At 37.0% G+C, this 17,797-nt stretch overlaps 1 protein-coding gene across 1 annotated transcript in view; it reads right to left on the reverse strand.

Moving 5' to 3' along the window:
- stxbp4 (syntaxin binding protein 4) overlaps positions 1 to 17,439 on the reverse strand; it is a 37,510-nt gene extending 20,071 nt beyond the window's left edge. Inside the window, exons 1-11 of the mRNA XM_063003701.1 lie at positions 17,381 to 17,439; positions 14,374 to 14,447; positions 13,247 to 13,342; positions 11,940 to 12,009; positions 11,413 to 11,487; positions 9,391 to 9,482; positions 7,685 to 7,793; positions 7,275 to 7,407; positions 6,354 to 6,460; positions 5,044 to 5,266; positions 1,210 to 1,288 (exon numbers count right to left, since the gene is read on the reverse strand). Coding sequence (XP_062859771.1) covers positions 1,210 to 1,288; positions 5,044 to 5,266; positions 6,354 to 6,460; positions 7,275 to 7,407; positions 7,685 to 7,793; positions 9,391 to 9,482; positions 11,413 to 11,487; positions 11,940 to 12,009; positions 13,247 to 13,342; positions 14,374 to 14,447; positions 17,381 to 17,439 — 1,117 coding nt within the window. The remainder of the gene's footprint in view (positions 1 to 1,209; positions 1,289 to 5,043; positions 5,267 to 6,353; positions 6,461 to 7,274; positions 7,408 to 7,684; positions 7,794 to 9,390; positions 9,483 to 11,412; positions 11,488 to 11,939; positions 12,010 to 13,246; positions 13,343 to 14,373; positions 14,448 to 17,380) is intronic.
- Positions 17,440 to 17,797: the final 358 nt, after the last annotated feature.

Consider the following 17,797-nt stretch of genomic DNA (forward strand, 5'->3'; position numbering starts at 1 on the left):
AAGATGGTTACAGTATATTACACTTTTATGTCCATTATTCAATATTAATCTGTCCATTTTAAATGTACATACAAAATGTCTTATGACTTTGTACAAAAATGTACTTTAAACATAAAATAAGCCATGTGCTTAGGCTATATGAAGAGGAGAAAATCTGGTATAGGATGAGACACAGGTGTTTGTAATTAGGTAAATATTGTGATGAGTGCTGAGCATGATGGGACTTGGAGATCATTACTCTAACTTTCTTAAGGACAAAATTAATTCACAGTTTTAATACACAAGACTAGAGAGCTATATCAAACATCCTACACATTTTTGACAGCACTTTTAGTGCTTTTTTTATTTTATTTTTATCAACGGCTTTATCCTGGTCAGGGTCGTGGAGGTTCCAGCTCCACCAGGAAACCCTGGGTGCAAAGCTTCTGTGCATATTTTGGGCAGAAAAAGCTATAACAGTGTTAGTACCCGACCTCAACCGTCATGATTTTAGCTGATATAACCACATGGGTGAGGGATTACTTTTGCAAACCTGTGTCAAGCACTACAATACGGAGTTACATGCACAAATGCCACTTAAAACTTTACTGTGCAAAAAAGAAGCCTTATGTTAACCATGTCCAGAAGCGACGTCGACTTCTCTGGGCTTGGAGGCATCTAGGATGAACCATCACACAGTGGAAACGTGTATTGTGGTCAGATGAATCAGCATTCCAGGTACTTTTTGGAAAAAAATGGACGCCGTGTGCTCCAGACCAAAAACAAAGAGGACTGTTATATAAGCTATATAACATTTCGTGTAACACTGTTAGTACCTGACCTTAACTGTCATGAGTTTATGTCTGTCCTGTCCTGAAGGATTACGCAAAAATGCTAATGAGATTCATTTTCATCATTTTAAAGTGAAATTGCAGGATCCCTTTGGCTGGATTATCTGTAATTATCTGTAAACACTCATCAGAACAATTAAAATCCTTCACTCTAGCAGACAGGTAATCCAGGTTAAGCCTAAATTATGTTCCATATCACAGAATGTTGGATTGACTCAATTTTGCTAATAGTGCAGTAGTTGTAATTATCAGCGGGCAGAATTTACCATCATGAACATTAAAGCATTAATATACAGTAGATACTGTACACATATACCATTTATCCTTCTTATCCTGCTAAAAACTAGACAGCAGATACAGTAAAAATAACTTTTAGTACCAGATTTGTAAACAGTGGTGCAGGCACTTTCAGATGTAGTGACAGAAGAAAGCTCTGACTTCACTGGTAATGCTCGAACCTACAGCAGTTGTAGACAAAGTGACAAATCAGTTGTTAGACTTGTCTTGGACACTTGATTTGCATATTTGTCTAAGTTTCCTCCCGTGAACAGTGTTCCAATGACTTCTGATATCTAAATAATACTACAGTATTAATATTATTATTGATTATAATTAGTACATGAGTATACTTTTGCTGATCATACATGTACGCCAAATATGAAATTTCTGAGAATCAAAACTATCAGTAACATTTGTGTATGGCTGGTTAACAATTTGATCTGAATTATGGATATTAGCCATTGTCATTATCTAATAATTATTTAAAAGGGTCTAACACAAAGTTGTGAAGGCTACAGTGTCAATTTCAAGTGTTGGAATTATTTAGTATGTCTTAGTGTTAAATGTAAGAAACACAGCTACAACCAGTACAAAAAACTGTGTTCACAAGGACCTTTTTAAAATCTTTAAAGAAAACCTTGTTGCCATTGTTTGGAAACACGATTAAACAAAATTCACTTTAATATACTATATATATATATATATATATATATATATATATATATATATAGTATATATATATATATATATATATATATATATAGTATATATATAGTATATATATACAGTGGGGCCAAAAAGTATTTAGTCAGCCACTGATTGTGCAGGTTCTCCTACTTAGAAAGATGAGAGAGGTCTGTAATTTTCATCATAGGTACACTTCAACTATGAGAGACAAAATGAGAAAAAAAAATCCAGGAAATCACATTGTAGGATTTTTAAAGAATTTATTTGTAAATTATGGTGGAAAATAAGTATTTGGTCAATAACAAAAGTTCAACTCAATACTTTGTAACATAACCTTTGTTGGCAATGACAGAGGTCAAACGTTTCCTGTAAGTCTTCACCTGGTTTGCACACACTGTAGCTAGTATTTTGGCCCATTCCTCCATGCAGATCTTCTCTAGAGCAGTGATGTTTTGGGGCTGTCGCTGGGCAACACGGACTCCACACATTTTCTATGGGGTTGAGGTCTGGAGACTGGCTAGGCCACTCCAGGACCTTGAAATGCTTTTTACGGAGCCACTCCTTCATTGCCTGAGCGGTGTGTTTGGGATCATTGTCATGCTGGAAGACCCAGCCACGTTCCATCTTCAATGCTCTCACTGATGGAAGGAGGTTTTGGCTAAAAATCTCACGATACATGGTCCCGTTCATTCTTCCCTTAACACGGATCAGTCGTCCTGTCCCCTTTGCAGAAAAACAGCCCCAAAGCATGATGTTTCCACCCCCATGCTTCACAGTAGGTATGGTGTTTACTCAGCATTCTTCTTCCTCCAAACACGACGAGTTGAGTTATTACCTAAAAGTTCCATTTTGGTTTCATCTGACCACATGATATTCTCCCAATCCTCTTCTGGATCATCCATAAGCTCTCTGGCAAACTTCAGATGGGCCTGGACATGTACTGGCTTAAGCAGGGGGACACGCCTGGCACTGCAGGATTTGAGTCCCTCTCGGCGTAGTGTGTTACTGATGGTAGCCTTTGTTACTTTGGTCCCAGCTCTCTGCCGGTCATTCATCAGGTCCCTCCGTGTAGTTCTGGGATTTTTGCTCACCGTTCTCATGATCATTTTGACCCCACGGGATCGAGGGAGATTATCAATGGTCTTGTATGTCTTCCATTTTCTTACAATTGCTCCCACAGTTGATTTATTCACACCAACCTGCTTGCCTATTGTAGATTCACTCTTCCCAGCCTGGTGCAGGTCTACAATTTTCTTCCTGGTGTCCTTTGACAGCTCTTTGGTCTTGGCCATGGTTGACTGTTTGAGGCTGTGGACAGGTGTCTTTTATACAGATAACGAAGTCAAACAGGTGCCATTAATACAGGTAACGAGTGGAGGACAGAAGAGCTTCTTAAAGAAGAAGTTACAGGTCTGTGAGAGCCACAAATCTTGCTTGTTTGTGGGTGACCAAATACTTATTTTCCACCATAATTTACAAATAAATTCTTTAAAAATCCTCAATCAGTGGCTGACTAAATTCTTTTTGGCCCCACTGTATATATATACAGTGTATCACAAAAGTGAGTACACCCCTCACATTTCTGCAAATATTTCATTATATCTTTTCATGGGACAACACTATAGACATGAAACTTGGATATAACTTAGAGTAGTCAGTGTACAGCTTGTATAGCAGTGTAGATTTACTGTCTTCTGAAAATAACTCAACACACAGCCATTAATGTCTAAATGGCTGGCAACATAAGTGAGTACACCCCACAGTGAACATGTCCAAATTGTGCCCAAAGTGTCAATATTTTGTGTGACCACCATTATTATCCAGCACTGCCTTAACCCTCCTGGGCATGGAATTCACCAGAGCTGCACAGGTTGCTACTGGAATCCTCTTCCACTCCTCCATGATGACATCACAGAGCTGGTGGATGTTAGACACCTTGAACTCCTCCACCTTCCACTTGAGGATGCGCCACAGGTGCTCAATTGGGTTTAGTCCATCACCTTTACCTTCAGCTTCCTCAGCAAGGCAGTTGTCATCTTGGAGGTTGTGTTTGGGGTCGTTATCCTGTTGGAAAACTGCCATGAGGCCCAGTTTTCGAAGGGAGGGGATCATGCTCTGTTTCAGAATGTCACAGTACATGTTGGAATTCATGTTTCCCTCAATGAACTGCAGCTCCCCAGTGCCAGCAACACTCATGCAGCCCAAGACCATGATGCTACCACCACCATGCTTGACTGTAGGCAAGATACAGTTGTCTTGGTACTTCTCACCAGGGCGCCGCCACACATGCTGGACACCATCTGAGCCAAACAAGTTTATCTTGGTCTCGTCAGACCACAGGGCATTCCAGTAATCCATGTTCTTGGACTGCTTGTCTTCAGCAAACTGTTTGCGGGCTTTCTTGTGCGTCAGCTTCCTTCTGGGATGACGACCATGCAGACCGAGTTGATGCAGTGTGCGGCGTATGGTCTGAGCACTGACAGGCTGACCTCCCACGTCTTCAACCTCTGCAGCAATGCTGGCAGCACTCATGTGTCTATTTTTTAAAGCCAACCTCTGGATATGACACCGAACACGTGGACTCAACTTATTTGGTCGACCCTAGCGAAGCCTGTTCCGAGTGGAACCTGTCCTGGAAAACCGCTGTATGACCTTGGCCACCATGCTGTAGCTCAGTTTCAGGGTGTTAGCAATCTTCTTATAGCCCAGGCCATCTTTGTGGAGAGCAACAATTCTATTTCTCACATCCTCAGAGAGTTCTTTGCCATGAGGTGCCATGTTGAATATCCAGTGGCCGGTATGAGAAAATTGTACCCAAAACACCAAATTTAACAGCCCTGCTCCCCATTTACACCTGGGACCTTGACACATGACACCAGGGAGGGACAACGACACATTTGGGCACAATTTGGACATGTTCACTGTGGGGTGTACTCACTTATGTTGCCAGCTATTTAGACATTAATGGCTGTGTGTTGAGTTATTTTCAGAAGACAGTAAATCTACACTGCTATACAAGCTGTACACTGACTACTCTAAGTTATATCCAAGTTTCATGTCTATAGTGTTGTCCCATGAAAAGATATAATGAAATATTTGCAGAAATGTGAGGGGTGTACTCACTTTTGTGATACACTGTATATATATATATATATATATATATATATATATATATATATACCCTATCTACACTTACTAAACAACTAAAGCATCCTAATAAAAGAATTCGTTCAATCCCATGTCTTACCTGAGTCAGCTTGACAGAAGGCAGTGTCTCACTTCCAGATATGTGGTTAGGGGACATCCTGGGTACAAGCCCTACAGGTATAGTTACACCACTCAGGGCTAGTGGTCTAAGCTGGGAACCTGGACTGAGCATGGGCTGCAGGGAAATGGGGCTTTGGGGGCCACTGCTGGATCCAGAAGAAGATCTTCGTCTGATAAATGCAATTTCCACTGTGGGGTCAGGTCTGTGTGGACAAACCGACAGACATGTGTCAGCTCTAAACACCTTTATGAACTCTGATTGGTCAAAAAGTAACTTACAGGTGTATATTAACTTATTTGTTAAATTGTCATTTACTGTTTCTGTAGTACACTTCGTTGTTTGGCAAATCAGTAAATGAAGATTGCCTAAATTTGTCATATATACATATACACATGTACAGTACAATGAAATGTTGTTTGGAAGCTGGGGTTATCAGAAAGGGTTAAGGGCCTTGCTCAAGGACCCAATAGTGGCTGCATAGCAGAGCCTGGATTTAAACCAACAATCTTCTGATTGATAGCCCAAAGACCAAAAATGTCTATGTATATTTATCTTTATATGGATATTAAGTTGGTATGGTCTAAAATTATGAAATGAGAATACTGATAAATAAAATAAATGATAATGAGAGATCAATCTGCTAAGGCATTAAGGCAATGTCTACAAGCATATAGATTTTTTAACTTATTATTTAGCTTATTTATTTGCCTTTTGTCCTCCATCCACAGGAATACATTTTAGGTTATTCCAGGACACTGAAAATGGATTTTTCCAAAAATCATTTACACACGAATAGGTAACATACACAGTGACATCACAACATTCATTAATTTGTGCATGCCGATTGATGTTTTGTAAGTATTTAAAATGCACTCAAAGAAAAGGGCAGAAATGTTTTTATATTATTTGTGGTCGCTAACATTGCATTAATTTTTATGTTTACATTTTAGCATATTTCTCTAATAATCATGTGCAAGCTGCAGGTAACAGAAGAATAAAGCATTTCCATGTACATTTATGGCACTTTGCAGACGCTGTTATCCAAAGCCACTTACAGTACTGTGACAGTATATTATCTAAGCAACTGCAGGTTAAGGGCCTTGCTCAAAGGCCCAACAGTGGCATTACTAGTCCAGTACCTTAACTGCTAAGCTACAACTGCTTCAAGCACTCTTTAGTGACATCACACTAGTCGAGCTTTGCTTAATTCTCTACATTAGATTATGAATACATGTAAAACTGACAGTACGGTTGCAGAAATGTGCAAGAAATGTGCAAAAATAAATTACCTGAGTTTTGTTCTGGTAAGTATGCTTTTAGCCTCTTCATGTGTCACTCCTATTAGAGACTCTTTGTTGATTGATATGAGTTGATCTCCTGCTTTTAGTCTTCCATCCTAAAAAGCCACATAGCAGAGGAAGAAAAAAGCAAAAATCAAGACAATACAAATAGACATTTTAATTAGAAATTATTAAAAATGAATTTAATCAAACATATTCATTTATGTGTTATTAAACTGTATAATTTTCTTGATTTTTTTAGTCCCCCTGTTCCTGTCTTATATGTTCTTCAAAAAGTTTCCTCACTTTTTTAACTCTATTTATTAAGAATTTAAAAATTACATCACTTTTCTACATAGTCACCTTCCAGTGCATTTGTCCCAGCATCATACCAACTTTTTAATGCCATCAGCAAAAAATGTTTTTGGTTTAGTATGTAGCCACTGATGCACTGATGCCTTAAAGCTTCTTTGACTGGTTCAAAGAGGTGGAAATCAGATGGCGCTATATGGCAGACTATAAAGTCTCTCAGTCTCTCAGATACGACTAATTACTACTCCTCCCGCCCTCACTGTTTCCAACCAAAATATACAAGTGCAGAAACTTTTTGAAGATCTCTCGTATTAAAGATGTCTCTGGCTTCTCATTTATAGCCAGTGTGTTTAGAAAAGTGCAGTAATTCAAGATAGTAGAGTAGCGGGTCCACATTTGGCATGTTTTTAAGTGCATAAAAACTGTATTACTCCAAGCAAGCCCACATGAACATAGGAAGAAAATGCCAAACCTCTCATTGGCCAGAAGCAGTCATGTAATTATTAGATTTTAACTTTTTTTGCATTGCCTAAGCACAATCATCTGCTAATCTTACTCAAAGTAAGACAATTTCCCATATTTCTATGAATTAAAATGCTGATAGTCATGCAGATTTACCCTTTGGCAATCACCTCCAGGAACGATTTCCTGAATGAACACCATTGGCCCCTCTGCACGGTTTGCACCACCTTTTATGACCAAGCCCAGGCCTGTTCCCTTTGCAACACATATCATCTGAATCATGCAGTCACTGAGGGAAGAGAAAAATATATTCACATGTACAGAATAATTTCTGTTTTTTTTTTTACTTGAAGCAGTTTGTATTTTCCACCTGTGCAAGCAAAGCAGTCAGTCTGTTCAGAAATACACCTTAGAAACAAACTCTTTGATTAGCTTAGAAATGTATTTAACAATACCTGTGCACATGTCATCTCATACAGTATATTAATAATATTTTAATGTAACCTCAGTAAGTAAACCTACTTTTTAATTTAAAATGATACAAAGTTCCACTGTGTAGCTCTTACCTGCAGACCTGAGGAATAACTGAAGCAGTGCTACAGTCTTTAGGGCTCAAAATCTGAGGACTTGTTGATCTAGATGATGATGACGATGAAGCAGTGTCAGTAAGCTTGCCTAGAAATGAGACATAGTTCAATAAATAGTATTTTTATAAAGACGCTCTTTGGTTTGTGCACTATACACTGAGAGTAAATATAATACCATAAATAAGTAACCACCCTGCATTAGATTTTCTTTTTTAGTGTTTCAGGTCCTATTACAGCATCTATTGGTTTTAAGTCAAAACTTTGTTGTAAACTAGCTTTTGTGTCTTAAATCCTAGTTTTGCTGCATAAACAAATTATACCTTAGCTTCAGCTTACAGACTGATGACCCTATGGTTGCCTTAAATCATTTGGTAGTGTGTAGAATGTATCATTACCTTAATAATGACAAGCTGACAAGGTCTCAATGCAGCAAAGCACCCCCACACCATCACCTTACATTCTTACCATGAAATGTTTTGCTGTTTTTTTATTTTTTAACAAACGCTTGTTGTCCAAAAGTTACTTTTTTTCTTTCCATAGAACATCATAAGACATGCTAAGGACTATTAAAGAGCTTTTTTTGCAAATATGAGATGGGTGCTGATCTTTCTATTGGTGAGGTGTGTTTTCCTCCTAGTCCTATTGTGTCTAATTTCTTTTGAGATTTAAACACTAAACCTAACAAAGGCTGGCCACATTTGCAGTTCATTAGATGTTTGTGGGATTTTTGGGACTTCGTGAATAAAGTCAAGTCAAATTTATTTGTATAGAGCTTTTTATAATAAACATTGTCTCAAAGCAACTTTACAGAATCCAGGACCAACAGACCAAAAACCCCTGTTGAGCAAGCCGAGGGCAACAGTGGCAAGGGAAAACTCCCTCAAAAATACAGGAAGAAACCTTGAGAGGAACCAGACTCAGCAGGGACCCCCATCCTCCTTGGGTGGCCTGAAGGATAAAATAAAGCTTTACCATTTACCATTTGCTGAACCATTATAAAAGTTTCAAGTTGATATGTAACAACCTGTTTAGTTAATCTGGATTTTTAAAAATTAGATTGTGGAATAGTGTTTCTGTATAAATTCAAATGTGACTGCTTGACTTTGATTCATGGTGAGATTTATATTCTACATGTCTGGCTGAAATCAAGCCAGGCTGTGTTAAATGAGCTAAATTGACAGACTGGTTAGGTCAGTAACCTTAAGTGTGATTAATTTTTTAATCCAAATTTTGGCTTGCTATGTTTCCTAAATAAATAAAATTGTCTTTTACTAAAGTATTTCTCACTCGGGTTTGATATATGTTTTTTATATTTTGTTTAATGATTTTAATCATTAATTGTGTCAAACATGTAATAACAAAATCAATCTTAAAGGGGACATTTACTTTTACACAACACTGTATATCCTTTGGTATTCCTTGCTCTTTTCTTTGGCTGCAGTGTTGTGTGCACAGCATGGGGGTACACGAGGTTGGTAAAGTAGGAATAAAAGGGTTGCTCAAAGGGCACATTAGCAGTGACCATGTAAAGGCTCTTAAATCTTTGGCCGTCTGGTGATAAATCAAAGCCCACTGATTCCTTGTATAGACCTGGTATAAACTACTAATAAATCTGAGTCTTTTAAGCCCCATTTTAAAGTACATAAAACTATTCTGATGTATTGTAGTAGTGTAAATAAAAATACCTGTGGATTGAGGAACAGGGGAAATCTTGTCAAACGCTGAGCTGGTATTGCTATTGGAGCCATATTTTTCCATAAGTTCAGCAAATTCTCTCCTAAAAACACACACACACATACTGGTTTCACTCTATTGTTTGTTTACTTTGGTTCTTGTTATATATATTATGAATAAATGATTAAAAAATGTGCTGCTTTAATATCAAATCAAAATCTTCCCTTACATACCATTATGAGTCATGATTAGATTTTTCTTGTGCTTAAACATTTTATTGGGGAAATTTACTGTACAGTTAAAATATAACTGACTGGCCAGCATGATTTACAACAAATGTTTTTTTTTCTATATTTTTATGTGCTTTCATATGTGTTCTCAGTCTTGTGGGCACTTTTAGACACTATTTGTATTTCTTGTCTTTGTAATGGCAATATACACAGTTGAGTCACATTATTATAACCACCAGCTAATATCCAGCGTAACCGCCGTGTGCAGCATGGACAGACACCTATACAACACCATTATCCCAGAAACTAAGAGAGTGCCTTTACTGACACAGTGTTTTTACTATCAGGAATTAGCTCTGAGTGTTTCTAATGATTTCTGCATGTTATATAAGGGGCTAAAACTGTACTATTAGGGGCAAACCAACAGAAACCAATGTTTTAGCAGCTGCACCACCATACCAATCAAAATTGGGAAATCAACAACCAAGCAGACACAGGATATGGCACATGTAGAGATTTGTTTTTAACAATCAGTGAGTTGTGCATTAGCTGAGATGTTTGTTTGTGTCCTGTAGCATCTGATTGACTGGTGGCCCTAATATGTCAGGATGTATTCAGCCTCAAGCTTAGAGTGTACCAGCTTAGAGTCCCAGAGACCAGCAGAATGCCAACACAGTTAAAAAGTCATCAGATTCTGACAGCTGCTCTGGAAAGCAACCACCAGTTATTCAGTGCTGCTTAATTTAAAACAGCAGCTAGGTTGAGTAATTAGGATCATTTCCCGCAACACAAAACTAGCAATGCAGGACAATACTATACATAACATATTGTCTTAAACACAACGTAAAGAAACACTGTGATTTTATGCCAACAATTCCCATTAAGTAACAAATCCGTAATGTTGCTGATGTATTAGGAAAATTATTAGGTACTAATGTATTATTAGATACTAATGTTCTATAAGCTGCTAATGTATTAGTACCTAATATTATTAGGTATTTTTATTAATAGGATTACCTGACAAACTAATGTTTTGTTATCCAGAGTGTAATACCACTATAAAATGTGCAATACATATTGCACTATATTGCACAATAAACAATGTGGTCCAAAGTATGTGGCCATGTGACAATAAGCTAGTTGAGAATCTCCTTTCAAAACAATGGGTATTTAAATGTAGTTGTTCTACTTTGTAGCTTTAACAGCCTATTTGTTTTACTCTTTTGGAAAAGTTTAAAGAGTTTTTTGGTGTGTGTCTATGGAAATATGTACCTATTTAGTCAAAAGAGCCCTGTGAGGTCTGGCACTGTTACGGCTCCATTCACACGTTTCCCAGACATCCTTATGGGAAAAATTCCTTGAAACTCAACGCCTTTTAAACTCAACGCCACTCCCAGAACCAACTGATGTTGAGTTTCAAGGTATCACTGTACTTTTTTTTTTATAATTGTTTATATAATACACCTGTTAGCACCTAATTTTAATAATTAGGATGGATGTTTACATACTATTAGACTTTTCATTTCAATGTTCCATTATTTTATATATACCTGGATTTGGGGAGCTCGGGTGGTGCAGAGGTCTATTACGCTAGCCCACTACCGCTGAGGTTCAAACCTCAACAGTACTATCAGCCGGCTGGGTGTCTACACATACATGATTAGCTACGTCTAAGATAATGGATGGCCAAAGCAATGTCCTGCAATGGATTGACACCTTGTCCAAGGTACTTCTGCTTTGCACCTAGTGTTTCCTTGTGGAACAAGACTTCTGCAACCTTGACAAAAATGAAACAAAACATACCTGGACTCTTCATCTCGAGCAATCAGAAGAGACATGTGGTTTGTGGCTGAAGCCGTGCGCAGGATCTCCACTGCCCTAACAAAATATAGCCAAGAAAATGTATTCCAAACAAGCAAATAATTTATTAATGATTTTGTCTATAATGTGAATAATAAAGAGAAGGAATACATAGTACATCAGCTGTATTTACTGATTAGATATTTTACTGTGCTTTTTGCGGGAAGCTGGGGTCAGAGCACAGAGTCAGCCATTGTACGGCACACTTGGAGCTGAGAGGGTTAAGGACCTTGCATAACAAACTCTCAAACTCTCAACCTTTGGATTGATAGCCCAAAGCTCTACCCACTAGGCCTCCACTGTCCACTAATCTCATGTGTTGCATAAGATTAAAGTTGTTGTTGTTTTTACATTCGGGTAACAAGTTGAAAGGCTCTGACCTTTTTCTTTTACTTTTTATACACAATCTTATAGATTAACAGAATAAAATATGCAGAGAGAGACATCATCACAACACAGACAATACATACCTTTCATTTGTTACTCCTCCTAAATTCACGTTGTTGACATCTAAAATAAGGTCACCGGCTTTAAGTCGTCCTGGTAAAAACAACATTCATGTTATTCCAATTATCAGGCACTTATCTAATGTACCGAACCAGCATTAAGTTGTCCTAAACTTAAAAACTCATAATTTTAATAAATAAACTGCTTATTTTGGATGTTATTCCATTTATGAGATGATTAATGGATTTCAGTCTGCAATATTTAAGATGTTTAGGATCTTACATGAGATGTTTGACAAACAAAATGTTAAATTAAATGTATGTTAATGTAAATTTTTTAAATTGTTTTTTATTTATTTATTTTATTAACTGCTTTGTTCTAATCAGGATTGCACAGGGTCTTAAGTCCTTTTTTCAAAATTATTATTCTATTTATGCATTTTTCCTTTTCTCCCAATCTAGTCATATCCAATGTCCCACTTGTATTTCTCATCTACTGCTGCAGACTCTTGCTCTGACCGAAGAGGGCTGTACTTAACACACGCCCCCTCTGACACATGTTTAGTAGCCAACCTCCTCTTTTCACCTGCCTGATGAGGGTTCACAAAGGGATCAGTATCACATATAGACAGTCACGCACTGATCTTCACTATCCCACTCTCTGTGCAGGCACCTTCAACCAGCCAGCTAGGGTCACAATTGAAGCAGCAATGTGGAATCCCTTTGGTCCTCCCACCCCCAGACATAGCCAATTATGTTAGTGTAGTGTAAGCGCCCACTCGGCTGATAGCAAAGGCTGAGATTCGAACTTGAGAGCTCAACATCTCAGCAATGGCTGGCTAAAGTGCTAGACAACTGTGTCATCTGAGTGTGAAGTTTCTAAATGACCCAAAAATACAGCCCCAAAAATGTCTTAAAAGCTAGTCCTCACCATCTCTAAGACTAGAGTTCAAGTGCTATGCTAGCAACAGGCGTTGGCAAATTGCACAGAATAAATTGGATACATTTAAAATTAGGACAATGTAATTTAAATGAAACCTAATCATATCTTCACAAAGAGGGTGTTTACAAATGCTGTGAGCTTTACAATGAAATTCCTACCATGGCACCTATTAAAACATGTATATCTAAGACTAATGTACACAGAATTATACGTTGTGTAAGAAGCACGTTAACAGGAAAGGTAACATCTAGTTGTTGCTCTGTATGACGTAAACAAACCTTATTTTGCATTTAGTTCATTCTAAGCGCTACCTACCTGAGGAAAATTTTGGCCTATTGTAATAATGGCCCAGTAATGTGATAAACAATGTGGACAATTACCAACATACCATCCTGTGCAGCCACACCACCTGGTAACACTCGCTTAATAAAAATGCCGAACTCTTCACCACTCAGCTCTTTGTAACCTCCAATGATCTTAACACCTGACAGAGAGAAGGAAAGGCTCGGTATAGTATATTAACCATCAAACAGCCAAAAGAAAAGCAGTAAGCTTATTCAATTAATTGAAAGAAAGAAAGAAAGAAAGAAAGAGAGAGAGAGAGAGAGAGAGAGAGAGAGAGAGAGAGAGAGAGAGAGAGAGAGAGAGAGAGAGAGAGAGAGAGAGAGAGAAAAAGAAAGAAAGAATTTAGCATCCTTTTTATGAACTTCAATTGTAGGTGAAAAAATGTGTAGTGTTTGAGGTTAAGGGTAGAGACTATAGAAGCTATCACTACTAAGTAGGAGCCTGTAAGTAATGAATAATACTGCATAATACACAATATGGACAAAAGTAGAAAGAAGTTGGCCACCTGACCCTGAGCTTGTTGGACATCCCATTTCAAAAACAAATAGCACTAAAATAAAGTGACCTCTATGTGATCTAACACCATTCGTCTGAGAAAGCTTCTCACAAAGCTTTGAAGTATATCTGTGGGAATTTGTGCCTATTCAGTGATAAAAAAAGCATTTGTCTGGCTGGTCACTAACGTTGGTCAAGAAAGCCTCAATTGATGTTCCAGTTCATTTTAAAGCTGTTCAGGGATGAGATCAGGGCTCTGTACAGGCCACTGGAGTTTCTTTAAACTTAGCTTTTCTTCATGTCTGTATAGACCTTGCTTTGTGCACAGGATTACAGTCATGCAAACTGTTGAAAGCACATCATTTTCTTCATAAAACTGATTTATAACACCTGTGAGCAACTGTTACGGCTGAAACACATGGATTCAATATTTAGAAAGTGTTCCAATACTTTTCTTCATATATACTTCTATTACATTAACATTCATTACATTATTATCTATTACATTATCTATTACATTATTATCTATTACATACCTGTATATTACACATTAACCTTAAAGCTTTAGTAAAAATGCTTTAGTAAAACAACTATTTTGGTAATAAGTAAAACATGGTAAACATTTTATTTTTCATCAAATCATTCCATTAACTATAAAACATTTTTGACCCTTACCGAGTCCTTGTCTGCAGTCAGAGAATTCAAGTCTTTGCACAGCCCGGTTAATACCATGGGGGCCCATGATTGTCCTGAAAAATCCATAAAATAATCATATACACTCATTTGTTCCATGTTTACCTGTTTGTTTTTGTTATTGCTGAACATTCATGCTGTGAATCTCTCATTCCACCACAACTTAAAATCTGGATCCAGATCTGGTGACTAGGAAGGAGACTTAAATACACTGAACTTATTGTCATGTTTATAAAAATCAGTTTAAAGTGACTTCTGGCCAGATGCACATAGTCAGCAATTATACTCAATTATGTGGCATTCAGTAATAATATATTGAGTGATTTATGGGGACCTGTTTGTGCGAAGAAAACATCTTATATTATCTTATATATTAGGTGGTCCATAAAATCCATATTTTTACCCTAATACCTACACATCACAGGACAAATGTTAATTAATTAGACCAGGTAATGTTCTTCCAGTCCTAAACTGTTCAGTTTTGGTACCCTTGTACTTGGCTGATTAGTGTGGAATCCAATGTGGTTTTCTGCTGTTATAGCACATCTGAATTAATGTTTGATTTGTTGTGCATTCTGAAATGTCTTTTTTGTTTTTACTGCATAAACTACATGAACTGTTGAGCATGAAAATCCCAGAAGGGCTGGTTTCTGACAAACCATCCTGTCTGGCACCAACAACCATACCCTGGTCACAGCTACTCAGAAAACATTTCCCCTATTCTGATGTTTCACATGAATAATATTTAGAGCTCTTGACCCATATCTGTTTGATCTAATGCGCTGTGTTGCCGCAGCATGAATGGCTATTCAGATAAATATGTGAATGAGCAGACAGTGGTCAGAAAATGTAAATTTCCATCATAAAAATGCAAAAATTACATGAATAGGAACTGTCAAGACCAAAACTGAGTACATAGATAATAAAAATTATTTTAATCACTGATCATCCTAAAAAGTGTGTGCATTTACTCTGTTAAAAAATCTTATTTCTGTTGGTTTTAATCCGCATGACAGACAAAAACAAAACACTGCATTCTTTATAGGCCGTCTAGGTATTGCTTTAAAAAATGGTGTACCACATAAAAATAAGTCTTGAAAATAATGCAATACTGTCATGTGAGAAAGGTTAACGACCCCATATAAAGCCAAGTACTGAAGCCAGTCTGCTTTTTTCAATTTTCTTTAATTTTCATCAAAATAAACATAACCATAACTCAAAGACTTATTTGGTTTCTTAAAATATGAATGAAGTTGCAAATCAACACAAGGGCTAAGTATTCATAGCCAGTATTTAACCTACTTTGTTTGAACTTTCATTTAAATGCACTGTCCCTGTCCATGTAAACATATTAAAGCTGTGTGTTTACATCGTAATGAGCTCCTTCTTTAGACGTATTTTACTATGGAATAGTCTGCTATGCTAATCTGTCTTAACCTTTTTGTTTACTAGCACTTCTGAGAGCCCACTGCCTAATTAGGGTTAATTAAAATAGTCACAGCTTTCTCATCTTTTATGCACCTATGTTCCTAGGTACAAACCTACTTAGTCTAAAACATGGTTCCCATTGCATAAGATTGACCTGACAATAATGGTATCTTTGAAGATAATGACCTTTAAGCATACAGTGTGTGATACTGAAAAAACATAAATAAATAAGTCAGCAATAGTAAAGACCTAAATACTTGACCCATACAACAAGGGGGTCCAGTGCAGCTGAGGGGGTCCAGTGCTTTTTATTTTGTACATGTTTTACACTTACATGTCAGTGTGATGATGCATGAGTTAGATTAATGTTCTTTATTAATGAAAGTGAATTTTATTTGTATTTTAAGTAATACACATTAAATAAAAAATAAGACTAATAATTACTAATAATTTGTTTAAACTTTCCCTTAAATTCACTGTTCCTGTAAACATATTAAATAACCACATTAAATAACAAATTAAGACAATAAGATTCACTAATACTTTGTTTAAACTTACCCTTAAATTCACTGTCCCTGTCCATGTAAACATATTAAAGCTGTGTGTTTGCATTGTAATGAGCCCCTTCTTTAGATGTATTTTACTATGCAATAGTGTGCTAATCTGTCTTAACCTTTTTGTTTACTAGGGCTTCTGTGAGCCCACTGCCTAATTAGGGTTAATTAAAGTGGTCACAGCTTTTCTATCTTTCATGCACCTATGTTCCTAGGTACAAACCTACTTAGTCTAAATTATGGTTCCCATTGCATAAGGTTAATGTGACAATAAAGGTATCTTTGAAAATAGTGACATGTAACACTGAAAAAAACATAAATAATTAAGTCAGCAATAGCAGAGACCTAAATACTTGATCCATACAATGAGGGGGTCCGGTGCTTTTTATTTTGTACATTTTTACACTAACATGTCAGTGTGATGACACAGGAGTCTTTATTAATGAGTGAGTTTTATTTGTATTTTAAGTAATTTCAACCACATTAAACAACAAATTAGATTAAGATTCACTAATACTTTGTTTAAACTTACCCTTAAATTCACTGTCCCTGTAAACATATTAAAGTTGTGTGTTTACATAATAATGAGCCCCTTTATTATGCAATAGTCTACTATGCAATTTTAGCTTAGTTTCATTTAGTATCATTTTTATATAGCAGAACCATGTAAACATCAGGTGACTAAGCTTACTACAACAGACTGTGTTGTTAAGGAAGGGGTATTTAAACTGATCACTTACTATGTCTAATCTGTTTTACTCTCCACAAGCCATATTAGGATACACATTGAAGACACATGCTGCATGCACATCTACAATGCATACAAACAACTAAACCCTAGACACGGATTTAGAATGTGCACTTCAAAAATTGCTCTGTAAAATCTCCTTAATACACATACAATACAAAATTATGCACAAGAAGATTTAGCTTACAAAATTCAAAACATGCACAGCTTATGTAAACCTGAATTCTGACATTCTGCAGTAAAAACAAGCCCAACCTACCAGTAGAGTAGGGATAGTCCGTCAAAATGCTCTGCCTCTGACTGTGGCAGCAGTGGCATTGCAGGTCAAAAACAGCTGATGAAATATTATAAAGGCGACCTCATCACCAATTTGAGGGAGATGACGGTTCAAATCAGGGCAGCTCAAAATGACGAGACACTGCAATCTATTCAGACAGTTACAGAGACACGCTTACCTATCCGCTAATCTCCTTTGATACCCAGCAGTCACATGATGTACTTTACCTCTCTGTCCATTACCCCTGCTGAGGATGTGTCTCCCTCTGAAACTAACAAATAACCAAATACACAGCACAGAAAGGAAGATTCTTGTACTTTTACAAAACCAAGCTGCACAATTATTGAACAACCTCTCTATGCCAGCATGTAAACATTGAGTCTTCTATAATGTTGGATA

The sequence above is a fragment of the Trichomycterus rosablanca genome, chromosome 10, assembly GCF_030014385.1.
Source record: "Trichomycterus rosablanca isolate fTriRos1 chromosome 10, fTriRos1.hap1, whole genome shotgun sequence".
Taxonomy (NCBI): Eukaryota; Metazoa; Chordata; class Actinopteri; order Siluriformes; family Trichomycteridae; genus Trichomycterus; species Trichomycterus rosablanca.